This window comes from Anguilla rostrata, chromosome 9 (genome assembly GCF_018555375.3).
Source record: "Anguilla rostrata isolate EN2019 chromosome 9, ASM1855537v3, whole genome shotgun sequence".
Taxonomy (NCBI): Eukaryota; Metazoa; Chordata; class Actinopteri; order Anguilliformes; family Anguillidae; genus Anguilla; species Anguilla rostrata.
In genome coordinates this window covers 2528308-2555535 of record NC_057941.1, presented here as the reverse complement: position 1 = coordinate 2555535, position 27228 = coordinate 2528308, and the positions used below count along the sequence as shown (strand labels likewise).

At 48.6% G+C, this 27228-nt stretch overlaps 1 protein-coding gene across 17 annotated transcripts in view; it reads left to right on the top strand.

Moving 5' to 3' along the window:
• tcf7 (transcription factor 7) overlaps positions 1-27228 on the top strand; it is a 51735-nt gene that overhangs the window by 19469 nt on the left and 5038 nt on the right. For 3 of the 17 annotated variants that reach the window (XM_064349761.1, XM_064349758.1, XM_064349767.1), the window contains 9 exons: positions 13882-14008; positions 18490-18577; positions 20473-20559; positions 21518-21637; positions 22391-22553; positions 23044-23151; positions 24786-24815; positions 26447-26495; positions 27037-27109. In XM_064349761.1, the coding sequence (XP_064205831.1) occupies positions 13882-14008; positions 18490-18577; positions 20473-20559; positions 21518-21637; positions 22391-22553; positions 23044-23151; positions 24786-24815; positions 26447-26495; positions 27037-27109 (845 nt within the window). The remainder of the gene's footprint in view (positions 1-13881; positions 14009-18489; positions 18578-20472; positions 20560-21517; positions 21638-22390; positions 22554-23043; positions 23152-24785; positions 24816-26446; positions 26496-27036; positions 27110-27228) is intronic. The other 14 variants (XM_064349764.1, XM_064349759.1, XM_064349769.1 and 11 more) reach the window with 7 other exon arrangements.

Genomic DNA, 27228 nt, shown 5'->3' with positions numbered 1-27228 from the left:
GAGCTCGCACCAGCGCCCGCATATTTACATTACAAATAACCCAAAACAACTCCCCACACCGCAAGACAAATACGGGCCTATTGTTTTTCGGGGGGGGGGGGTTGGGGGGTGGCGTGAGGGGCAGGGTCACATCCAGCTGCAGTCTGGTGTCGTGGCGGAGCCCCGGTCTGTCTCACGGGGCTATTTTAGGTGGACGGGGGAGATTTTTATATTCTTTTCCCCCTGGCACTTTTTATGTTTGAGGTGGAAATTCTATGGTAAAAAGGGCTTGAAGATCTTGTTTGTACAGATGATCGATTGCTCAACGCCTCCCTATGTCTGAGAACTTGGCGTCATCTCCAAACCACTGACAGCCTCTCTCTCTCTCTCTCTCTCTCTCTGAGACATTAAGGGAAGGAAGCGCTCTTTTCTCCGAACGGGGGAAGTTCTCGTGGCACTTGTCGCGGCTCTCGTAGCCTGGTCTCCTCATGGCCGGGCGTCCGGGTCTCGGAGGGACCTGTGTGGGTCTGTGGTCGGGCCTGCGTCGCTGGCTCGCTCTGCGCCAAGGTGTAGAGAGGCCCCATAGACAATGAGTCCACCCCTCCCACCCCTAAACCCAACCCCCACCCACCCCAACCCCACGAGAGACTGAACCGGGCACGCTCAGAGAAACACAGGATGTGACCTCACCAACTGCAGCCCTGCCTCACCAAACTACCTGCTCTCTCTCTCTCTCTCTCTCACACACACACACACACTTTCGCTTTCTGTCCCTTTCTCTTTTTCCCTCTCTCTCTCTCCCCTTCCCTCCCCATCTTTGTGTCGCACATCTTCCTTTATTAGCTGCAACTGTGTCTGAGACCCTTCTGAAAAATCAGAAGAAAATTTTGGTCACTAAGCTGCAGGATGTGCCTCATATCAGCGATCCCAGAGATTGCATTAATTTCTGTTCATTTGTATTATTCAATATAAAGATTGCACTGCTTCTTAGGAATTTACCAGCTCTAAAATGAAGTTTCTTCTGTCGCGGCGTGACTATCTGGCCTGTTGGCTCTGCACGTTGAGTAACGCACCCTATGCCATGATGGCACAGGTAGTTGACACCCCGTCTGCTTGGCTCGCTGATGGACTTGTTTGTCTTCAGAGGAGCGCATTGATCACAAAAGCTGAGATGCCAGTACAAGCTCACACCAGGCGGCGAGATCTTACACGGCACCGTCTGCTCAACAACTCAAAAAAAAAAAAGAGAGGGAGACGCAGAGAGGGAGAGGGAAAGAGAGAGAGAGAGGGAGAGCTGTGCTTTATAGTGCTTTGAGTTCCAGGAGATGAAAGGGGGGAAAACTGGACATCAAATCAATACTCCCGTCAATAGAAACATCTACGGGAGATTAAAGAGCGGAGAATCGGGGAGCCCTTCATTAGCAGCCAGCGCGGGGAGCAAACGGACGGCTTTAATTGATGTGAAGAGGACGACGGGCATAATGGCCCGGCCGGAGGTGCGTGGGCGAAGGTGTCATAATGGCGCTCCAAATCCCGCCGCGCTATTCAGCCCTGTGCCCTCGGCGTGGGCGGGGCCAGCGCATCGATCGCGAACGCTCGGGTCGGGGCAGTCGGGGGACGCTCCGGAAACTACACTGCAACCAACTTCCCCGTGCCAAAAATCACCCCCCCCCCCCTTGTGGTGAGAGTGCCCAACCGGGACACAAGCCGTAGTTTTGATGCATGCTGTGTGGGTTTGACTGCCACACACTGTAGTTTTGATGCACACTGTGTGGATTTGGCTGCCGCACTGTAGTTTTGATGCACACTGTGTGGATTTGGCTGCCACACACTGTAGTTTTGATGCACACTGTGTGGATTTGGCTGCCACACACTGTAGTTTTGATTCACACTGTGTGGATTTGGCTGCCACACACTGTAGTTTTGATTCACACTGTGTGGATTTGGCTGCCACACACTGTAGTTTTGATGCACACTGTGTGGATTTGGCTGCCACACACTGTAGTTTTGATGCACACTGTGGATTTTGCATATGGATGCCAAGGTGATAATGGATCACACCGTCTGGTTCAGTTGACCACTGGGATTAAAAAGGTCTTCTCTTTCTGTTTTGATATGGGCTTCATCCGTGACTTGTGGAGGTGCTTGTTGTAGATCCTTTTAACTGTATACAGTTAATATACTGTATTCTCATATGTCTGAGGAAGAAACACTGCTGATTGGCTCTTTCAGATATATTTATTTATTTACATTGCACTCAACTACTTGGGAAATGTATTCTAAAGGATAGTAAAAAAAAATTTGCGGTCCTATTGGTCAAGAACTGATATAATGGACAAATTTGTAATTGGCAGTAACATCTTGTAGTGGCACCACTCAGCAGAGCAGAAATGATGCTCTTTGCTGTATTAATCTGGATTGAGAAAAAGAAACTTCTTAAGTCAGGAAAGAAAAATGTTCACAGGCTTCTGGTTCCTGCAGCAAGGACTTGATTTCCAGTCCTTCACTCCAAATATAATTTTCTCACAGTCTGAACGTGGAGCTGGTCCAGCAACTTTTCCAGTGGGCGGATACTCGTTTTCTTCTGATTCAAGCTAAAAGTTTAGTTTTCTGTGGCGTAAGGATGAGGGCACTTTCTCAGCTGGGATTCGTTTGATGGCCTTTCACCTGTCTTGTGTCGCACCTGGTTGCAGAACGAGGTGTGAGAACTTTGTTTGATTTCACATTGGCTTGAGCTGTCCTGCCTCAGGGATGCAGAATGTAGTCTCCGCAGAATCCTAACACAAAATCCAGTTTAAAAAAAAAAAGTTAATTCAAATTTGGCCAAGTGTTTATTTAGCAACATGAGCAGGTACGAAACTGTGACCTCATTTACATTTTTTTTTTTTTTTTTTTTTTGGCTTCCCATGTTTTCTGCAGGAGGAGGAAAAGGGTCTAAAGCTTCATTCTGACTTTGCTTTGTTTGCTTGTTCTAACTGGAGCTAGTATGACATCACACCTTAGGGAGTTTCACCTGTTTCTCAAGAGGAAAGAGGGACTATGCTATGTAACTAGGAGTGAGCATCAGAAAATATATTTCTGACGCGGGTATCTTACCCTGGACAAACGTGGCTTCTTTCGCTCGACTCTCTAAGGTTCCGGGTAAATAACCTTTGACCTCAATGGCCCAGGTACATCTGGTAAAGCTGACCTGTGAAGAGAAATCTGGCGGGTGGAGATGTGGCTTTAAATACTGTGGTGTGAAGGCAGATCAGATTTTTCTGCTGCAGGACATGGTGGGGGCTGGCTTCACGCCCAGTTAAAGTTTTTACATTTACATGTGTGAGGTCACATCCTGTCGGGTGCCTTCCGTCGATGGTGCACGTTGTGAAGGTGACAGAGACCTGACACACGGGGCTGCTGTTTTTCAGAGGTTGGCGCGAGCAACAGGGTTCCTCACACCTACTGTAATCTGGGGTCGTGGCGGGCCCTGGTCTGCTTTGGGGGGCTATTTTAGGTAAAAAAGGAGCGGTTAATGCTGGAGCTCACAGGTTCCCATTGGCCACTGGCTGTCACCGCCAGGATCATGTCCAGGAAGTGATCCTTTCAGCTGTGATGTCATTTCCCGTGCCCCTCCTTCCACAGAAATAAGCAGATTTTTCACTGGGTTTATTATCATCATTTTTTTTAAGTGCCAGTATGAGCAGTGTTGCATATGTCTCTGCTACAGCTTGATGTGGTTTTGGACGTTCCGTCTGTCCTTCGAGGGGAGTGATCAATCACTCGCGTTAGTGGTCAGCTTGTGTGTCCTCACTAAAATCTTCCGTACTACCGTGTGCTGCCATGGAAACACAATATGCCTATCAGAGCCGTCATAAACGGATTGTCACTGGTGAAGTTGGGTTTGGGAGGTGGTTAAGTTTTGCAAGACCCCATCTAACGCTTGAGCTTCCTTCTGCCGCGGGTTAAGATATTTTTGAACGTGTGTTGCAGTAAGTGTTTGCGAAGGCGGTAAGCATAGATATTAAAGGGACCCCAGCGCAGGCGAGAGCTGCGGCCAAGGAATTAAAAAATCGCGAACATGGCGGCGAATGGCGCGTCAGAACCGCTCCGCGAACGCATCGCTCACTTCAGAGCTTCAGCTGCTTTCCTTTAGAGGAACGAGTGACTGAGCGAATGAGAACAGCATGGAGCGCTCAGCTTCGCTGGCGTACGGTTCACAAACACACCCGGCATTTCAAAATGTTCTCCTCGAACGGAGAAACCCACAGCGCAAACCTCCTCGAGGCGGCTTCTCTCTCCATTTGATTCCAATGATATCGGTTCCCCACATCTTAGCTTTTGGTGCTGTGATATTTGAGCCGGGCGGGGTGGTGGTGTGGGGGTGGGGGTGGGGGTGGGGGTGGGGGTGGGGGTGGGGGTTTGGGGGGGTAAATTGGAATGGCTGGTGGCTTTTAAAGCCTTCCGTGAGGTCTGTTTCTGGGATACTCGTTTGTGATGTCACGCTTATTCGACAGCGAATGATTCCCCCGTATGGCAGACCCCTCCCTCTCTCATGACATTCCTGCAGCTCCACAAAGGCGTCTCCCCTCACAATGAGCCTAAACTCCTAACCCCAAACCCTGCCTGCATCCGTGTGTTAGCGAGTACAGGGCAGAGCTGTTCACTTCTGCATGCTTCTTAACTGCGCGAGTAAGTCGCCTGCTGCAGTTAATACACACCCAACGCCAACTGCTGGCTTTGAATTTGTTCCATCTGAGTTATTTCAAACTTTTCTCATTTTAGTGTTGGATCCTATTAAATAATTTACTGTTTTTGTGTAGTTTCATTTGGTTGCGTCTTAAAAGTACTGCAGATGGCTCGGATGATTTCCACTGCGATTTCTGTTACAAACGTGACCCAGCGGCCAATCCGCTGGCTAGAAAATGTCCGCTGTGCTACTTTGAGGGATTTAAGTGAGCTTAGGGTAGGCCTCATTTGACTTCATTTTATGGCTGGTAGCTTTATTGTTTTTTCTTGTTTGAAAGACTTTGTCGTTCACTGTGTCCTCGTCAGGCCAGGGGGTGGGGGTGGGGAGGGGGGGCTCGGATGTACCAACCGCTCGCGTGCGTTTGGCGGTGTCCCGCCACAGAACGGTTTGCGGCGCTGCACAAACGTGTTGGGCGTTGCCATAGATACGTTTCCCCTCTTGGTGCGGATTCCAGAGCAGGCCCCACACCCCGGCGACCCTGCGCGGCGGCAGTTACCATGGGAACAGCGTGGCCGGCCCCTGTTTGGCGGGGGCCCAAGAGGAGAGGGGAGTAGGGGGGGGGGCACAGCAGGTGGGCAGAACCCAGCTGTAGGGGGCATCTCTGCTGCGATCGCCCCAGCCAGAGGGGTGAAGCGAATTAATCAAAGGGAATAAATTATTACATGAAAGTAGCGTGGTTTTCCCTCTGCGTACACATGCATGCGTGAAGACTGCGTGATGTTCATACTTCACTTTCATCACACAGGCCTATTCTCTCTTCAATAAATATTTATATTACATACACACACACGCGCGCGCGCCCGCACACACGTTTGTGTGTGTTTGTGTTTACATCAATGGAAATCTCTGTCAGCAGTGTTGTTTTTATGACTTTATAACAGCGCTGTTGACAGCATGTTCTGACTGATTTAACCATTGCAGGGCCGTAATAAAATCGGGTGGATTCTCGAAGCCCAGACGGCGTTTTCCGTGTCTGCTCCACAGCATTCGTAGCTTTTTAGGGGGCAGTGCGGACCATCGGTTTCCTCATTTTTCCTCGGGAGCGGGGGGTCACCTGATACCGGTATACCTGACTAGGTGAAGGTGTGGCTGTGGTTGACAGGTGTCTAGCCTGCTGTGAGGTCACTATCACATACACCTACTGCAGCATAGGGGGCTTCGCATTTACATGCAGTGCGGCGTGAAAAAGATATTACACTGTTAATTCAATTCAAACTATACAGACATCGTTCCGCCAATCAGCCTTTTAGGTTCTTGCTGCTTGAGATAATTTAATAAAGCACGTCCCTGACTTTAACGTGAAAAAACGCGATTCGCAGTGCAAGCGTGTGTGCACTGCATTTTAAAAAACGCGCCCCAGACTATGTTTAGCAATAATAGCACGTTCTATGGACTTGGATCAATGCTTGCCTGATATAAAATAATGAAGGGAAGTGTCATGCACTCAACATATTTATGTCTCGTCTCTCTGAGAGAATTGAAATGTAATTTATGAAAAGAATGTTCACATTTGAAATGTCTGATTGTGGAAATCAAGGGAAGTCTGCCTGGGTAAGAATATTTCACCCTTTCACTTTTTTTTGGAATGTTTTTTCAAAATTCCAGTAGTGATTGTGACATCAGCATTAGAATATTCAGTTAAGGACATTCTAATCACATATTTGTGATCTCACACCTTAAAGGGTTAAATGCCCTTTTATACTCCCATTGCTAACTGAGGACAGGTCAGAATAGCTGTGGTGATATTCGGGGTTAAGTGTGGCTTGATGGGGTTGATGTTCTGGCTGAAGTGTGTTTGAGTTATACGCAGTGGAATACGCAGTCTTGTCTTTCTCCACTGAAACCGGATCCAGGCAGAACTATCTTACTGTTCGGCCAATGAGAGCAGCTCATGTCCCTATGAGAAGCTGACGTCAGCGAATCGCTACCATAATCTTAGGCAGGATCGCCATGGTCTTCTGCCAGGTGACAGCCAATCAGTCGACAGTAGGAAGTATCGAAAAAATTTTTAAAGTAGTCCGACAGCCTACTGGTAAAAATTGGGAATTAATAGCTGGTTTTGGTGAAATATCTTCCCTTGGCTGATCTTTATTGAGTATTCCTTTTTTTGTTGTTGTTTCTCTGACCATTTTCTCATTAGTCAGCTCAACTACGTGCTCATGAATTGCTAGAATCATAAAAATCATAAAATTGCAGTTTGAATTGACATTCCCTGCTGTAGATGGCCCACTGCATGCCCTGCTCCACCTCCCTCCCCCAACCCTCAGTGAAATACTGTCTCCCCTTGTCTTGAGGTGACTAAGACCTGCGGAAGTTTCTGGAAAAAATTGGTGAACAGAGACGGACTAAACATTCACAGTGGGGACTAGACAGAGGGCGGCCTTTTTCTGACGTCTGTAGTAAACAATGATGATATCAAACGTCTGTTTCCCTGTTCCAGAAAATGTTGAGCCTATATTTTAGCAGGTTAACCTCAGGACAAATGAGACACATTCGTCATACTCCTCACAATACAAGAACAGCCATTTCTTCAACACACCTCCGCTCGGCTCGTATAAAAGGTTCTTCTGTACATAGTGTGCTTTCTGAGACTGAATAAGCATCCAGTAAGTAAATAAAGGTTGTTAGAATACACGAGCGGTGTCTAGTAATAATACTTACTGTTTACTAGAGATCTAGTAACGGTGACCCGTCGTTTTTCTGCTTCCTGTATAGTTAGATTGTGTAATCACCAATGTTTTTTTCAAAATTCTAAGTCAGTGTTCTAGAGCTCCATTGCTTACAGTCACCAGTAGAATATTCAGTTAAAAACATCCTAATCATATATTTGTGATCTTAAATGTTAAAGGGTTAGTTTACTGAGTAAAAAAAAAAAGAACTCTGAATAAGCACAAAACCGAACCAAGTTTTTAAAAAAAATGGTTTTCATGGTTAGTAGCCAGTTGCTCTAGTTCTGTCTGGAGCTAGATCTGGTTTTGGTTCCGGCGAGTAGCTCTAGTTGTACCCAAGTCTGGATCTGGTTTTGGTTCTCGTTCCGAAGGAGTTGAAAAGGAACTAGTCACAGGAGCTATCTTTGTGGCGGTCCATTTTGGTCACACGTTACTAAGGATAAATAAGGAGGTCAGATGTTAAGAATCCCTGTTTTAATCGCTAGGCATGTGGTGGCCCACCAACATGCATTGGTCCAAATCAGTTTCCATTAAAATAAGGTTGTTTTTTTTGAATTACTTGTTGGAATGAACCTCTTTGCAGCAAAGGTCAATGACAGGTTCTTGTAAATGTCAAAACAAGGCCCTTCATCCTACGAAGATGGAGATGGTCTGAAAGACATTTACAGGGAAAGGTCAGTGAATGGCGTAACATTCAAAACATTCATTATATATTGGCAGTGATAACATATGCCCTGCCAATAGAGTTGTTGTTCTTGAACATGTCTTGCTTGGTTAGTTTTGTAGGTACTTTGATGTGAAAAGGTACAGGCATGTATGTATTGATGACATTAGTTCATTCACGTCATAACTTTCCCTAGGACTACGGATGAAATTTACCTCATCAAGTACTGGATCCATGATATACTGAGTGCTGGATCCATGATATACTCAGTAATGAAGCCATGATATACTTAGTACTGGAGCCATGATATACTTAGTATTGGAGCCATGATATACTTAATACTGGAGCCATGATATACTCAGTACTGGAGTCATGATATACTGAGTAATGGATCTATGATATACCATTCTGCAGCCATGATATATTCAGTACTGGCCTCAGTCCTGTGCTTCATGCATTTCTACGATAGATGATGCCTAGTTATTCATACACCAGGGTTAGTGAAGATGTGGGAGGTGTGACTGGAGACCACGAGAGGTGAGCTGCCATTGGTCAGCTGAATGCAAAAGATGAGCTGCTATTGGTCAGCTGAATGTGACCTGCATAGCTGAGTTCAAATATTCACTGCTTCCACAGGGAAGTGAGTACTACTCTACTGTTATTCATCAGATCTGTCCTAGGGAAATGTTGTTCACAGGGCTTTTTGTGCGTGTATATGTGTTTGTGCGTGTATATGTGTGTGTGCATGCATGTGCGCGCCTGTGAGTGTTCATGTATGTATGCGTATGTGTGTGTGTGTGTGTGTGTGTGCCTGCCTGTATGTGTGCACGTGTGTGCGTGCCTGTTTGTGTGTGTGTATGCCTGTGTGCCTATGTGTGTTGGTGTGTTTGTGTGTACGTGTGTGTGTGTGTGGTAAAGCTGCACTTCGCCTTCAGAACCATGTCTCTCTCTCTCTCCGAGTCCTTTGATGTTGCTGCCATTTAATAAAGAGTCTTCCGAGTGGCTGGGAGAGACGACGCTTTGGGTTCACCGCACCCCTTCCCGCCCTGAGACACCCTCGCCCCTCACCCCACCCCCCCATCTCCTGGCACCTCCGACCTGCCGCGCCTCCCTCCCTCCCTCCTCCTTCGCCTTTCATCTGCCGTCCCGTCGCTGGCGGGGGGCCATAATTACCCTCGCCGCCGGCCCCCGGCGTTCTGGAAGTGGCGGGAAAGGTGCTCCAGATAAGCGGCCCGTCACGCGGACGGACGGACGGCCGGCGCTCCTCCACCGTCATCAAAAGACCCTTCCCCAAAACCGCAATTATTTTACTTCATTACAGATAACGCTCTCCGGTCTCCTGGCCTCTTTAGCACCCCACAGCCTGCTGCTTCGCTGCCTTCGCGGGTTGGAAAAATCCAGCTCCAGAAACGTAGTCCTCGCCCCACCCCTAGCTGTACGATCCATCCAGTTGTGCCCCATTTTACCTTATCTCAATACGAAAATTAACTGGACACCCGATTGTCTTAGGTGGAGAATCTACTTGAATATCCTTCATAGACTGATTTTTCTACTGTAGTTTTTTTTTTCCCTTTTGTTTTTTTTTTGTGGCTTTTGATACGAGAAACCAAGAGTTGATTTGCATCAGTTCATTATGAATAACGAAACTCAGAAATGTGGTGCCTATGCTCTTTTAACAAGGTGAGGTATTTTTCATTTTGGCCAAAATGTAGGTTTCTGAAATAATCTGTGAACGGAAACCTAAAGCCATAGAGCAAGAGTTTCAATATGATTAGCCTAATGCCATTTTAAATGTTTACTTGGCGTCGACTGGAAATTTATCTCCGAGTCAAGGGACGATTTAAATTTGAGGGGATCTTTCAGAAATTTTTATGGTGTTTTTTTTCCCCTTCGTTTTCAGCAAGGGGAAGAACAGGGTGCACATTTTGTTCTCGCACGAGGCAAACTCAAGTGTCAGGCATTCCCTGTGGTGATCTGTCTCCACAGAAAGGCAGGTTCATAAAGGAGGTCAATATGAGCGACTAGAGGCATGACCTTTTTCAAGCAGAAGATGCCAACGTGTCCGTGAAAGATTAGGTGCATTTAAAAGATCATTACGCCTCTATGAACAGTTAGGTGCCTTTCAGTTTTCTCTTTTATGATGTATAATGTTTTTTTTTCTCCATTGTGTGAGTTTATGTTGATGATTATGTTGTTTAATCCATGGAGCCAGTTTTTTTTTTTTGGTTTTGTTTTTGTTTCATTACTGCATTGTTCTGATGGCCACAAAGAATGGGAAGTGTTTTCTTCTGTGGTATTTATGACAGTTGTGGCAGACACGCTTCTCAAAATTATTTGTCAATATTTTCAACTTATATTTTCTGGAGAGTATAAACAAGACCATTCATCACAATTTAAGCACCGTTTGTGGGTGTGTATATCTGTGATTGTCTTGGTGGGGAAGTGCCCTGGTTCAGGCTATTCATTTGTGGCATGGCCGTATATTAATTTTGGGCGCTCTAAAGATGACATTAGTTATTTCAAACTGTGCTTTCGCCGTAATGTTTTAGAATGGAATTCCCCCAAGGGGGAACTTCAGGTGAAGACGAGAAATAAAATAAAACATTTAGAATAATCTTTATTAAGAAATAGAATTAGAGAAACAATTAATACTTGAATGTTAATTGTGAAAGTAAAGTTAATGCACGTTGAAGAGCTTGTAAACACGTCCAGCTGGCTTCGGCACAGCCACCACCGCAAATGCATTTCCCATTCGGGGGGGGGGGGGCGGGGCAGGGTTTCGGGCCGTCACCATGGCTAGCGTGATTCACAGTCCAATCTCAGTGACTCCAGGGTTCTGACCTCTGGCAGGGCTTAGGAGCAGCCGGGCTGTCCATCACCGCTGTCTGCGGATGAGTGACACGCCGGCCTGTCTCGCTGTGATTAAGACAGGATAAGAGTGGGAGCCTGGAGCTCCGCCCCCCCTCTGTCTGCCGGCTGATGGCTCCGCCCACACTCTATGTGGCCACACCCACTTTTTGTGCTGTTGGTGTGGGGTAAGGCTGAGATGGGGGGTTCAAAGCATTTTTTTTCTCCTTTTTTTATTTTTTTTTTATAAACATGCCTGCATTGTTATGTCTGCTTGCACTTTGATGTTCCCCTAACCTCCAACTAAGCGCAGCTCATTTTCGTAGCCTTGGAGAAGCGGAATCATTTCCAGATTGCGCTCCCCGTTTCGGTCTGTTGCGGTGTTGTGACAGGGGCGTCGCCGGGCGGGGGACGAGGGCGCTGAGTGGGTCTGTCGTTTCGGGACGGCGGGTTGGGGGGCAGAGGGGGGCTGGGGGGGTTCGCCACGTGTGTTCAGGACAGGGGGAACTGACATCGCCGTCCGAACAGGCAGTGGAAATTTGGCACTTTTCGGTTTCACTCAAGCAGGAAGCAGGCCTTATTCTCAGTTACGGTAATCTTCAACACAGTCATTCAGAGCACGCTGAAAATGGCTTTCACCCCATTTTTTTTTCTTCTTACAACCAAAAAGTGCCTGATCAAAGGAAACGTGAAAGCAATCAGGTAATTTTGAAAGTGATTGTGACACACCCCCCCACCCCACCCCCCCACCTTAAGCAGCCAGGAATTGGTAAGCTTAAATTTTTGGTTTGCCCCCCCCTCCTGTTGTCTACCTCACGGAGGAGTGTGGGCAGCATTGAAAGTTCTGTGACTCATGCAGCCTATCCCACAGATTGACAGATGCCAAAACCACACCAGAGAGGGCCAGGCAGCCATGAGGGGGGGTGATGTTCTGACTCCACTGGTCTTACAGTACATGATTAGTGACAGTGACGACCCAGCTTCCTCTCCCCACCTCCCGCCCACCTACTCATCGGTCTACGAATGAGTCTGTACCCCACTATCGGGGAAATGCAGGATGCCATTTTGGGGGAATGACCTTTGATCTACCATTCTCTGGGACAGGGGTGCAGGATGGGACCATACGTTGTTCGCTTGTGGACGTTTATGTTGGGAAGGTGTTTTGGATTAAGTAAACAGTGCAAAACAGTTTATTCTTTTCTTAGTGTGTTTGTTTGCGTGTGTTTGTGTGTGTGTGGGCATGTGTGCGTGAGTGTGTGTATGTGTGTGTGTGGGTTTGCATATGTGTGAGTGTTTGTGTGTGTGTTTTCCCCCCCAAAGTGAATCTGAAAGGATTTTTTTTTTGTCTTTTGAGTAAAAAAGCATCTTTACCATCAAAACTAAAAGCAGGTTTTGAAGGCTTGTCCCTTCCATTGCTGGCTTTTATGTCGCTATCAAGATCATTATTCTGCTGCTTTAATTTATGACGGAATGAGATAATCAACTAAATATGCCCGATATGACCGTGATGAAATGGGAGATTAAAGACCATATACTCAAAGCTCTCGTACGTTCTAAAGAGGACGCCTAATTTCCGCTACAGAAACTCTACTTGCAATTTGAAAACCAAAGAATACATTAGAAGTAAAGTGATTCATCTGCATACTAAATTAACCATGGGGGTAAGTGGTCAAGGTCTACTCCATTGGCCAGTGCGGTAGGGCCGCCGTTAATTTCCCCTGCTCTTTCAAATAACCGTTAACTCTTTTATCTGACGCTACATTCTTGTTCAAACAGACACGGGGATAAAAGCGAATAACAATATGCTAATACATTTCCTTTTAAATCGAATTAGATTTAAGGCACCGAGGAGAGCGAGTGTTTTCCGTACCTTAAAAGCTCTAATATCTAATTGGAATTTTTCTTTGATCCCCCCCCCCCCATACCTATTAAAAATTCAGCCCAAGTTGGAAGAAAGTGCAAGACCTACACACACCTGCTGCCTGTGTGTGTCTTGCAAAATTACACAAACATAATTACCCAAACTTTGGAGTGGGGGGTGGGGGGGTGGGGTAATTAAAGGGAGGCTGATAATTATACCTTAAGCAAGTGTCCTCTTTCAGCGTATGGAAGTCTGTAAAGAAACATACACTTGCTGAACCACTTCAAGGGCTGTTGATTGCTTTTAGGAAGGGAAAGACGTCAACGAACATTATATAGAATTGTGCGGCTGTAATTTTGGAAGGAAATGGCAAATAAACCTCACCGCTCGAAGCAGAAGTTATCGTCCCGGAGGGTCTCTTTCTTTTAGTTTTTTTTTTGTTCTTTCCATTGTGGTGAAATGTTCTGCTTCTTGAGGCTCTGCTTTATGTGATTGTATGTAGAAGAAGTGCCATCGCTCTGCTCTAATCCTGTCTGCACCCCACACCAAACTAGTGTTTGGGTTGCGGGGAGGTGGCCTGTCTGCATTGGGGGGGGGCTTCGGCTTTAGTTTTTGTCAAGGTCCAGCGACTACCTAAAAAAAATTCATTGTTTCCCTTAGCAACAGGATGCATTATGGAGTCCCTGATCTTGCTTGAAGGTGGCAGAAATGTTCTGGACGGTTGTGTTTGTGCTTGTTAAAAGTTGGAAACGTTACGCATTAGTTCAAAAAAGGAAAAATCAGCGCAGCTGCCAAACACCAATCAGAGTGCACGACAAGAATGTCGGTGAAAGTGTGTGCGGTCGGAACTACGTCCAGAACCTCCCTAAACAATGACCACCCGGACATGTCACATATCAAACAGGGCGCTGTTACTATGGGAAATAACTGTATTCCACGTACGTTACTGAAACCCATTTGTAAACAGAGACATGAAAGCGAACAGGCTCTCTCGAAGACTCCCTTGATCATCAAAGGCTTATCGATCAAATGCGTTCTCCCCAATTCTGCGGTGGGGAGAGTGTGAGCCCGCCTGCTTCTGCCCGGCCGGGACCGGCTGACCCCCCTGTCTCTCCCTCTCTCTCTCTCGCAGTCCAACAAAGTGTCGGTCGTCCAGCAGCCCCACGGAATGCACCCGCTGACGTCCCTCTTGCCCTACAGCAACGACCACTTCAACACCAGCTCTCCACATCTACCCACAGACATGAGCCAGAAACCAGGTAAGCCACACACCTACCTGACCCCACTCACAGACCCCACTCTTGACCCAGCGAATGAGCTCACTCACAGACCCCACTCCTGACCCAGCGAATGACCTCACTCACAGACCCCACTCCTGACCCAGCGAATGAGCTCACTCACAGACCTCACTCCTGACCCAGCGAATGACCTCACTCACAGACCCCACTCCTGACCCAGCGAACGAGCTCACTCACAGACCTTATTCCTGACCCAGCGAATGACCTCACTCACAGACCTCACTCCTGACCCAGCGAATGAGCTCACTCACAGACCTCACTCCTGACCCAGCGAATGAGCTCACTCACAGACCTCACTCCTGACCCAGCGAATGACCTCACTCACACATCCATAACCGTCACACCTTCCACAGACCCCAATGCCCCCTCTTCATTGGCTAGGCTCTTTGGAACACTAGGCCAAGAGCAGTCCATTCATTAGGATCTATTACATGTTTCTTGTCATTATTGAGGTTTGATGTCAGTGTTTCACTGATATACTGTCGTTATTGGGGGGGGAAGGGCAGAGCCTGAGGGGGGGGCAGAGGCTGATGGGGGGGTGTGTTCCTGGGGGGGAGGGGGGGACAGAGGCTGATAGGGGGGTGTGTTCCTGGGGGGGGGAGACAGAGGCTGAGGCTGTGTTCCTGGGGTTTTTCCCGTATGCTGCTTCCCACGCGGCCCCACGTGGGTGTCGCTGTTTACATCTCCTGATGGCGTGCAGGCCGCGGTGGGCCCCTCCTCGGGAGTGGGTCCTCCTCGGGAGTCCTCCTCATTCCCACAAACCCCAGGAGGGGCTGCCCTGCAAGCCAGCCCCCACAGCGAACTGGAAGCAATTAGAGTGACAATCGCACAAGGCCATCTCTGCAACGCATGAGGTTCCGCTTAGTGCGGTCTCTCTCAGACTCACATCCACGCATACACACACACACACACGTATTCACACACAAGCGTGCACACGCACATACACACACACTACCCCAAAGGGAGTTGGGCCTGGAAGCACGCTTAATCGTTTAGGGGGGTAGTTTATTTTACGCTGCACCTAGTTAACATCCGAAGGATTTTTTTTGTAAAATCTTACGGAAGAGCAACAGTTCTGCAAAATGTATTGTTTAATTTACTGAATTTGGTCTTTGCTTAACAACGTGAAATTATTTTGGATGAACGTGAAAATGTTCAGAGTTTAAAAGAGTGACAACAATGGATGGCGCACTCCTTCACTAACAGTGCAGGACTGCGTCTGAGCGCCGCCAGTGTGCTAGCGGCCGGTAGCCAGTCCCCGCGTGGCGCACGCACGCGGTGTTGTCTTCCTCTGCCATTGTTGTCATGTGACCCGTGCGTGAGTCACCGGCGAAGGGAGAAACACAGGCCCTCTCTCTCTGTCTCACCTCCGTGGCTGCTGGAGGAGAGATCCACAGCTGGAATTCCCCCTGCTCAGACACTCCTAGTCTAGACTCTGCCGGTATGACCGTGTTCACATGTGACGCAACCGTGCCTGACTCAAGCATAATGACACACTTCGGTCACGCAGCGCTGCCCGGCCCGGTCTGCCACATTCACAAAGGACTGTGTGTGTGTGTGTGTGTGTGGATGTTTAAGAGTGTGTGTGTATGTGTGTGTGTGTGGGTGGATGTTTAAGATTGTGTGGGTGTGTGTGTGTGGGTGGATGTTTAAGAGTATGTGTATGTGTGTGTGAGTGGGTGTCAGTGTGTGCGCGCGTGCGTGGGCGTCGGTGTGTGCGTGCGTGCATGGGTTGGTGTGTAAGTGTGTGTGTAAAATGTGTGTGTGGGTGGGTGGATGTGTAAGTGTGTGTGCGTGCGGGTGTGTGTAGTGTGTGGTGGGTGCGGTGTGGTGCGTGCGTGGGTGGTGCGTCGGTGTGTGTGCGTGCGTGGGTGGGTGTCAGTGTGTGTGTGCGTGCGTGCATGGGTTGGTGTGTAAAATGTGTGTGTGGGTGGGTGGGTGTGTAAGTGTGCGTGCGTGCGTGTGTATGTGTGTGTGGGTGGGTGTCGGTGTGTGTGTGTGCGTGCGTGGGTGGGTGTCAGTGTGTGTGTGCGTGCGTGCGTGCATGGGTTGGTGTGTAAGTGTGTGTGTAAAATGTGTGTGTGGGTGGGTGGGTGGGTGTGTAAGTGTGTGCATGTGTGCATGCATACGTGTGCATGTGTCCATATGCACATGCACACGTGCTTGTTCATATGACCTCCCTCTTCTCCTCAAATAATCTACCCGAAATGGTAGGCGGGGGGATCAGCCGGTGTAGTCATCTCTGCGGAGGGTGTGTTCAGCAGACAGGGCCCGTTCTCGAGGGTGAAGTACAGAGCAATGCATGAAACAGAACCAGAAGAGAGCGAGCGGGGACGCTACTGTACACGGGCGGCTTTTATGACTTTACCGTCAGACCCAGCAGCAGCTGTCGGTACAGTAGCGCTGCTGTCCAGTCATACAGAGCCTCTCCCCTTTTCACTTTCTACACGTCTGACGAAAAGAGAAAACGAGGCAGATATCAGAGGCTGTTAATTTCCCTTTCCAGCCCTCCGCGCCTGACGAGGAGCTCGCACGTTCTCATACTGAAAGCTGCCTCGCTATTTCAGTAAATCAGTTTATATTTAGAACTGCGTTTTCGCAAGTGCTCAGTTAAGCTTAAAATAGCATAAAGCATCCAATCATTAAATTTGTTTTGTTATCTTCGTCACACTGCTTGCTAGATGATGCACAGCAATGCAGGGCAGGTTGAGGACTGTTCTTGTTCACAAGAATCTGTTTAAAATCTCAGAACACTCATCAGTTGTTTTTAAACACATTTTCATTGTTTAAAGGGGAAAACAAGCTTCTTTAATCAAGGCAAATATTTTATTCTTCTGTGAACTAGGCATTCATATGATTAGAATTTTTACATAAATGTATGTATAATTAAGACGTATTTATATTTTTAATAAATATACAAACTTAGTACGTACTTGAAAAATTCCTTTTTCTCTGAAAGTGCATGAATGTTATTGGGATTGTTTTACAGCTGTTGATTTTTATTTTAAGTCAGTTTGATAGATTCAACTTAACTCCCTGACATAATCCAATCTTGTTAGCTTTTAAAAATGAATTAATTTTTAAAAACCTAAAATAAATATTTTTACTGTTTGACCAAAGAGTGAGAAGGATGTGTTTACAGTAGTTCTTTCTTAGAAGACAATTGCAGTGCCAGGTCCAGAACTGTGGAACGAAGGGAAATGTATGATGGAAGGAGGGCTTTTAGGGAGGGGGTGAGGGGAGGGTGTGGGTGTGCAGTGGTGGTGTTTTTTGGGGAAGAGGAGGGGGGGTCGAAACAAGGTGACTCAGTCGCATTCCAGTTAAACAGCCCTGTAGATGGAAGGGTCTAGAAACAAGCCTCCAGCTACGGTAAATTACAGTGATCCACCACATTCTTTCACCAAAATATACCTTACCTGGCCTTGCTGTTAAGTGCTGGGTGCTCACTGCTGACAAATGACTTCCTTTTAAAAACACTGAAAAAGCTTCTTTTTTTTCTAGGGAGTCCTTTTATTTGTAGGTGGGCTATGGTTTCATCAGAAAATGTCTTGTTTGCTCTAAATGTTTTTTTTAAAACCTGGCAGTCTGCTGAATTTGCTCGATCAAGCACCAGCCAGTGGATGAGAGAAAATGTAAGGTTGATTGGTGGAGAACATTCAGGTCACCGATGATTGGTGGAGAACATTCAGGTCACCCTGAATTAAGTCCTGGCTCACTGCTGAGAAACTGTATTTTCTTAACAGTTGTGCTTTGTTTCGGGTCTAATAATGCTCCAAAATTCATAAACCGCCACGTTCGTTTATTTTCATTTCAGTTCTGCTTAATGTTATCACATGGAAATTTCTACTGGTTCATTCAGGAACCAGCTATTCTGAATTTGTTTGAACATTGTTCAACCTTTAATCGTGTGCAGTTTTTAGCACTCGTCGTTCAGTTTATGCACTTAATTAAAACATCCCAGCTGCTCACAGAATGTTTTGTTTGGTTTTGTTAAGCTTTGTTGCATCAGTGGGGAACGTCCTTAATGTATGAATCTAGTATGCAGTCATGGACTGTGAATATCATGGCTCTTTTGTGAATAGGCTTTTAAATGAGAATAGTTTGATTTTGCACTAAGGGGACTGGTCAAGAGTGGCAATATGTGTATTAAGAGTCAAGTTTTGCAGATGAGAAATGGACGTTCAGCAGTCAGTGATAACAAATTGAACTTGGATCGCGTTATTGTCATACATACACACACAGACGCGTGCGCACGCACGCACGCACACACACACACACACACACAGCTGTGGGTACCTTTCTTGGCCTGTGAATACCTGACCTCTCTCATGAGTAATTGGCCCCAGGATTGCCTCTTTCATAATGGTAGGTTCCCAGCCAGGTAATGACGCCCTTGCCAATCCAGGGGTCCTCTTTTAACCTCTCCGATCCCTCCCCTACAGGCGTTCACAGGCACCAGTCCCAGGACCTCTCCAGCTTCTACCCCCTCCCTCCAGGCGGGGTGGGACAGATCACCCCCTCCGTGGGCTGGTAAGTGACTTGCGCCTTCCTAAATTCAGGGATGCGGCCCGTGACCGTCCCGAAAACAGGTGGCCTGGGACTCAGCCTACAGTTGGCAGGAAACTAACCGATCTACACTCCGCCTTGTTTTACAAACAGGCTTTTCAGCACTGGGGGGTGGGGGGTGGGTGGGGTTCATTCTCACCGTAAGGATGCACAGATAGCGCTAACGGTTCACCCCTAACGAACGGAGGAAACCTGCCCGGAATCTGGCGGTTTGTGTGGTGCTCTGTCGTGCTGGGTGAACAACATGGTGGCTCGCCCCCTAATGGCCGAGTCTGAGAACGGCGCTTTGGGAGGGGGTCCGAGAGCGAGGTCGGCTCCACATTGATTTTCTGTGATGTTGACAGGACAGTACTGCTGTGGTCACGGGTGTTATTTCAAATTTGTTAGGGGAAAAGTGTGAAAGGCAGGCATGTGCGGGCTTCTTCTCTAGAATAAGACCTTTAAATGCTTACCATCAACCCAGCCCCGATAAAAAAAAATAAAAAAAAACATACCTGCCTGCTAGTGGGTGCTTCTCTGACTCGACCCCGTTGTGTTGAAGAATCATCACCCACCAGCACTCACCTTTACAGGACAAAGAGGCATGATGGCTACTGTCTTGATTTTCGCGGCTTTGTTTGTCATAATCTTCTTGGGTAAGATTGGACACAACACTTTCTGTGGTGACTTTAGCTTTTTAGTTTTTTTGCAGAAGAGAAAGTTGAGATGAGAAGTTTAGCGAGGTGTCCCATTGTTCATGGCGACCTCGCCGCCCAAATCAACTTGTGACCGCTGTCGAGACAACGTGAACTTTTCGACACCCCCCCGTCCACCCACACACACACTCCCCAACAGCCTGAGGACAAAGACAATCCAGTACACCCATCCGTTTTTCTAAAAACCAACTCTCTGTTCCGCATTGGTGTGAGAAACAGTCTACGTGGAATTGCTGAAGTGCAGTCGGGGCTATAATGTCAAACTTTCAAATAAACCCAGGCTCAAACCCAAGGATGCACTCGCTTGCTGAGTTTAAACGAGTGCAAATGAAAGGGGCTCGTTCCACATCCCCCAGCCCCTCCAGTCCGCTCCCCTGAGCTGTGGGGGAGGTGTGGAGGGCTGACAGTGTGGAAGTCTGTAAGGGCTGATAAGTGTGGAAGTGTGTAAGGGTGATAGTGTAGAAGGGTAGAAGGCTGATAGTGTGGAAGGGTGATGGTGTGGAAGTGTGTAAAGGTGATGGTATAGAAGTGTTTAAGGGTGATAGTGTGGAAGTGTGGGAGACTGATAGTGTGGACGTATATAAAGGTGATAGTGTGGAAGTATGGGAGACTGATAGTGAGGAAGGCCTTGGGTGCTAATTGGCCTGTTGACTCTGATTAACAGATGAATGGCCTCTCTGTTTGGGTCTGATGTTGACCTTGATCTGTGACCCCAGGGGCACTGTCATCCCTCCACATCAAACACCCCCCACCCCACATCCCTGCTGTGTGGTTCCTGTTGGCCCTCCTCCGGTTTCCCTGTGTTTACAATGGCACTTCCTGCTTAGGGTTGATCCTAGCAACCCCCTGTTCAGAGACACAGTCCTGTATAGGCCAGTGTCACTCAGTGTCAGACATCCCACAACATAGCTGTCTGGCAGGCGTGTTTTAGAGGCCCAGAATCATCCAGGAGTCAAACTCTAATGAAGCTAGCTGTAATGATCGCTGGGAAGTGCGCCCACTAGAGGCAAATCGGAGTATGATGCCAGACTGGGGCCTCCCTGTGTTACGAGATGTTGCAGCCAGTTGGTGCCTGGCGGGGGTGGGGGTGGGGCTTGTGGGCCGGGCCCGTTTGGGAGGGGCTCAGCTGAACAGTGTCGCCCATATCTCTCACCCCGCCCTCAGGCAGAGTCAGCCAGTCTATCCCATCTCCTCCTGTGGCTACAGACAGTCCTACCCCTCCAGTCTTCCCAGCAACCCTTCCTACTCCAGGTACAGTATGAGCTGAGCCAGGCTGGGGAGCACCCCCCCTCCTCCCTCCCCCGTCCGCTCCTGCTGAAGCTTGCTCTGCCCCCTCCCCCGCCACGCCTTGTCCAGGTGTCCCAGCGTCCGTGTGCGCGTATGTGTCCGCTTTGCGTTTGTGGCAGCAGCAGATTTGATTTTATAATTATTCATTTGTTAGCCCCAACGTTTGGGGTGTGTGGGAACCAGACACCCCCTCAAACCGTTCCCAAAGAACATGGCGGAATTTTCCGCCAGGCTGCGCAGCTCGTTGTCGTCGCTTCCATAATTAACCCCCGGCCCCGTCGACATATTGTGCCTTTGCACCTCGAGTCAGTGCTGGTAAGAACTGAACACGCTTGTGTGCTTACTATCAGCACTCAGTGTCAGCTGTGGGGGCAAGTGTTTCATGTCTGAGTGTCAGCGAATGTGTTTCTCTCGCATGTTTTTCTAGTTGCTATCATTCAGGTGTAGGAGTGGTGCAGATATGAACTTATCAGAGCAAATGGATCCTGCTGTATTTTGTGACTAGCAGAGTAAATGAGTCGGCAGGAAATGAAAGGTTGTAAAATGCAATTGCGTTTGTTTGGAAAAGACTATGCGTAAGGTATTTTATTTGCTTGTTTAAATTTATGGATCAGTAAAGATGCCCGACTAGGTGAAGCGAGTCGGTCAATCCTGTGTGTTTGTCTTTGAGCTCACTGTAAAAAGCTTGTTCAGATTTTAATAGGGCAGGCATGAGATGAGCCTGAGATCAGATTGTAAAGAGTGGTCTAGTGATCCTGCGCCCGTCTTCGAACAGCTTTTGTCATGCAGTGAAAATATGGCGCCACCTGGTGGTGGCAGAAGAATGTGTTTGTGAATCAGAGCTTGAGGCAGGGCACTGCAGTGCCTCCATAGTGAGTGGCTGGTTGCAGAGGGTAATTTGGGGCTCCTCTGTGTCCCCCAGGTTTCCTCCCTCTCTCGTTCTGGGGCACTCTGGCATGCACCCAACAGGGATCCCTCATCCTGCCATAGTGCCACCTACAGGCAAACAGGAGCATGACCAATACGACAGGAACATGTATGCGTGAGTATCCCCCACCAACTCTGCTGAAAGCATTAACGATTCAATTGCCATGTGCGCTGTTTTTGTTTTAGCGTGTGTGCGTGCACCCACACTTTTGTGTGGGTGGGTGTGTGTTTCTGTGTCTGTGACTGATTTAGAGAGATTAAGTTTTTGTGGTTGCCTGTGTGTGTGAATGTGTGTGTATGAGTTTGTGTGCGTCTGTGAGTTTGTGCTTGTCTGCGTGCATGTGTTTTTGTGAGAGGAAATCTGTGTGTGCGCCTGTGTGTGAGAGAGTGCATGCATTTGTGTGTGTCTGTGAGAGTGGGTGAGAGAGAGTGTGTCTATGTATGTGCTGGTCTGCCTTGCGTGTGACACACAGGGCATTTGTGTGTGTCTGTGAGAGTGGGTGAGAGAGAGTGTGTCTATGTATGTGTGTGTGTGTGTGCTGGTCTGCCTTGTGTGTGACACATGGTGCGTGTGTGTGTGTGAGCTGGTCTGCCTTGCGTGTGACACACGGGGCATTTGTGTGTGTCTGTGAGAGTGAGTGAGAGAGAGTGTGCGTGCATGTGCGTGTGTGTGCGCTGGTCTGCCTTGTGTGTGACACATGGTGCATGTGCGTGTGTGTGTGCTGGTCTGCCTTGCGTGTGACACACGGAGCATGTGCATGTGTGTGCGCTGGTCTGCCTTGCGTGTGACACATGGTGCATGTGCGTGTGGCGTGCGCATCTGTGTTGAGTCACGCTGTAATCCCAGTTTTCCGTGCGTGTGCCACAGCAAGCCCCACCCTGAGCCCAAGCGGGACAAGGAGCCAAAGAAGCCTGTGATCAAGAAGCCGCTCAACGCCTTCATGCTCTACATGAAGGAGATGAGGGCCAAGGTGATCGCAGAGTGCACGCTGAAGGAGAGCGCCGCCATCAACCAGATCCTGGGGAGGAGGGTGAGCATGCGCGCACACACACTGCACGCACACACACCACACACCCACACACAAGCACACATACACGTGCGCCCACACACCCACACACACAAGCACACATACACGCACACGTGCGCCCACACACCCACTGTGCGCACACACACACACACACACTTTCACTCACTCACACACACACGCGCCCACACACGCACACATTCTCTCACACACGAACCCACACACACGTATATACACGCGCACCCACAGGCACGCACATACACACGTGCGCACTCTTTCACTCTCTCACACACGTGTGCACACTCTTTCACTCTCTCACACACACACTCTTACACTCACTCACACCCACACACATGCACACACACTCTCTCACTCACACACCCATGCACACATTCATACACACACACACTCTTGGTAAAAGCAGGGTGCACGGTACAAGGGGTAATATCTGTGGAGCATGCAGGCCTGAGCTGTGTGGTTTGCTGTGACTCTGCAGTGGCACGCCCTGACCAGAGAGGAGCAGGCCAAGTACTACGAGCTGGCAAGGAAAGAGCGACAGCTCCACATGCAGCTGTACCCGAGCTGGTCCGCCCGCGACAACTACGTGAGTACCCCACAGACGCACCCACACACTCGCAAACACGCCCACACACACATACGCACGCACACACACACACGCGTGTGCGCACCACACACACACGCACGCATAAACGCACGCACACACCCCTCAACCACCCTGCGCGTGTGCATGCGTGCTGCTCGGTGTGTTCCTTGGCTGCGAGTGCGGAACTTTTTGGACCAGGGTTCTAGAACGGCCATTGTTTGACTGTGTCAGTTGTTTCAGCTTTTGAGTAATGGAGTGAAAATAAACCCGTGGATAAAGTTTTATTTTCACGCGCTGTATAATCATGCGTGCGGCCTTTGCGGGCCGAGGGGAGGGCGACTCGTTGTGGGAATGGGCGTGGGTTATTTTTGTAGCCCGTCCTAGCTGAACTGCATGATGCTTCTCATCGTTCAGAAGTCAGAACAAGGTCTGCTTTTGTTTTATTTCTGCACACAAGACATTCCCCAATTTTGTGTGTATTGCATCAAGTTTGAGTGTGAAAGGCCCTGGGTGAACTGTGATGGGAAGCAAAACCATCTGTTGCCACATTTTTCACACCAAGCGACTTCTGCTGTGTGACTCCAGCCTGACCGGAACAATAGAAAAGTGGCCAAACAGTCTGCAGTAGGAAAGCGGGTGTGATGTAGAGGATGTGAATGTGCAGGTGTGACTGTAACGTAGCGGGGTTGATTGTAACGTAACATGCGTGACTGTGCTGTTTCTGTGCGATTGTAACGTAACATGTGACTATGCTCTGTTGCCTGTACGATTTTAACATTATGTGTGTGATTGTAACGTAGCAGGTGTGATTGTAACGTGTGTGACTGCTCTGTTGCTGTGCGATTGTAACATTGTGTGATTGTAACATAGCAGGTGTGATTGTAACATGTGACTGCTCTGTTGCTGTGCGATTGTAACAACATGTGACTGCTCTGTTGTTGTGCGATTGTAACGTAACGTGTGACTGCTGTTGCTATGCGATTGTAACATAACGTGTGTGATTGTTACATGCATGACTGCTCTGCGATTGTAACGGGTGTGACTGTGCTCTGTTTCTGTGATTGTAACGTAATGTGCGTGACTGCTCTGTTGCGGGGCGATTGTAATGTAATGTCTGCTTGTTACGTGCGTGACTGTGCTCTGTTGCTGGGTGACTGTAACGTAACTTGTGTGATTGTAATGTACATGACTGTGCTCCGTTTCTGTGTGATTGTAAGGTAATGCGCATTACTGTGCTCTGTTGCTGTGTGATTGTAATGTAACGTGTGCTTGTTACGTGCATGACTGCGTTCTGTTGCTGTGCGATTGTAACGGATGTGACTGCTCTGTTTCTGTGATTGTAACGTAATGTGTGTGACTGTGCTGTTGCTGGGCGATTGTAATGTAAGGTGTGTGGTTGTTATGTGCATGACTGTGCTCTGTTGCTGGGTGACTGTAACGTAACTTGTGTGATTGTAATGTGCATGACTGCTCCGTTTCTGTGTGATTGTAACGTAATGCGCATTACTGTGCTCTGTGATTGTAAGGTGTGTGGTTGTTATGTGCATGACTGTGCTCTGTTGCTGTGCTATTGTAACGTGTGTGACTGCTCTGTTGCTGTGCAGAATTGTGACGCTGCTCTTGCACTCTTTCAGGAAACAGGCCTTAGAGGGGGAGCAGACTGGGTAGGGCAAACCTCTTCCACCCCTCGCTATACTAACAGCCGGCCTGCTTGCTCTTGCACATCTGCGGTGGGTGGGCTGTGAGGTAGAGAGGGCCTGGTGCATTCTGGGAAGGCTTCAGTTACAATGCAGGGCATTGAACGCTTCGTTCCTTCTGGTGCAGTCACTAGTGAGGGTCATCGAAGAATGTCAGTCTGTCCTCTGTAGCAGAAGGCTGCCTACATTCCGTCAGTGTCTTTACCCATTAAGGGTGATTCTGAAGAGGCTGTTTCTTTCCTTTAACTATAGCATACGCCATTTTGGGTGTTGTAATAATCTTTTGTATTTCCGCTGTCTAATTCTTCCTCTTCTTTGGCTGTTGACATGCTTTCCGCTGGTGTATGTAGAAGGTCTTCAGCTGAATTTGTTTTAAGGGTCATGCATGGATCAATTCAGCTCTTATGTTCAACACAAACAAACACAATGTAAAAGTCTTCATCTTTATCTTTTAAATCTTTTTACTAAATTGTGGTGGAAATTGGCTTGTGTATAAATGAGTGTGTGTGTGTGGGTGGGTGTGTGTGTGTGTGTAGTGCAGGGGGAGATTCTCATGTATATGATGTAAAGTGCCATTTTTTAATTACACAGGGAGGTGTGTAATGCATCTTGGTGTGTATATCATCATGGACAGAGACACCAAATTAGTTTCAGGGATGATGGCCACATCATACTCATGTATAATCCATATATCTGATACAGACAAGTGGTGGCAAAGACGCATCTGCTGGTAGAAGACTGGTAGAGTTTTTCGATTCGGACGGCTCGTGTTTGGAGACCTTCGTCTCAGCCTTAGTGTGAGTGGCAGAGGAGAAATCTAGGTCAGGTATCCAGAGTCATGTGACCTGCAGGCAGACAGGAAGTACAGTCCCACCCACGGGCTGGTATCGCCGCGCTGTGGTCGGGATCTCTCCACCTTCACTCAAACCACAGCGGCGCACTTGAGATGAGAGAGGGGAGAGGAGCCCAGAGCCCCAGAGCACAGACACCCCCCCCCCCCCGCACGTCCCCCCCTCGATAATGAGTCACACTTCCTCAGGGACCGACTCCATTGGACGGTTTTTCTCCCCGGGCGCTCATCCTTCCTGTACCGTACTGAGCGTAGCGGCGGTGGCGGTGGCGGCGGTGGAGCTCCGGGAGGGGTGACTGAAGTTCGGTTACCATGGAAATCCCCCAACCACACGCAGATATCCACCTCGCTGTGGCGCTTTCTCCCCGAGCGTTACGCGCTCGTCTCGATTGACGTCTCCAGTGACGCAGGCCCGCGATAAGATTTCGCACCGGCCGCCATGTTTGAGGTCTGGAGCCATCAGGACTGTCAGAGAAATGCACAGCCCTTACATTAGAGTACACGGGGGGGGGAGGGGGCCACAGGGTATACATGTGCGTGTCTGTGTTTGACTGGAGACCCCTCCCTGTTTGGACACGAACAAATTACTGACAGAAGGTTAACGAGGTACAGAAATGAAGCAGTTTCACGTGTGAGGCAGGTCTGGTGCTCGACTGGACTGCTTCCCTGTGTTTCTATGGCGATGTGAAGCAGCTGCCTCGGCCACTGACTGTTATCTCTCTGGTTGTTGTTTTTTTTTCCGAAACAGGGCAAGAAGAAACGACGAAAGAGAGAGAAGCACCAGGACTCCAACTCAGGTACCTTCACCCCTCCGTCAGCCCTGACCTTTGACCCCTGACCTGTAGAGTCCAGAGCAAGCCTGACCTCTGACCTTTAGAGTGCAGAGTTAGCTCATAAACCCTAGCAAGCACTGAGTATCAAAGACAGTCTCCACATTGACCCTGACCACGGTTAGACAGTTAAACCAGCCGTTAATGGTTCCCCTTCAGTACCTCAGTATATGCACCTGAAGTGTAGGGCGGTGTGCGCCGTTTTATCTGCAAGCGCACTGCTGTTTTGACGCGCTGAAATAGCATGGCGTTCTGTCCTCCCTCCTCCCCTCTTCTCTGAACCTCCTCTGCTCCACGCCTGTTGAAAAAGGGCCCTACTCTACCCTCTCTGTGTTCACAGCTGTGTTGGTTTGTGCTTAACTCGGCAACGGGCACTAACAGTTTGGTATTTTTGCTCTCCGATTCAAACATCTCTGTCAATGCTTCACCTCTCCTTTCATCCCTCCCTCCCTGCCCCCCCCTCGCCCCCCCCCCCCCCCCCTCCTGCGCATGTGTGGCTTTTGCTCAGACCCCGGCTCTCCTAAGAAATGCCGGGCTCGCTTCGGCCTCAACCAACAAACGGACTGGTGCGGTCCCTGCAGGTGTGTACTTCGACCTCCTGTGCTACTGCCCCGCCCCTTCCCACTATGCCCCGCCCCCTCCTCTTTTCTGCATGCCCACAACCCGACTAACACGCTCTGCAGCTTCCCCTGCTGGTGCC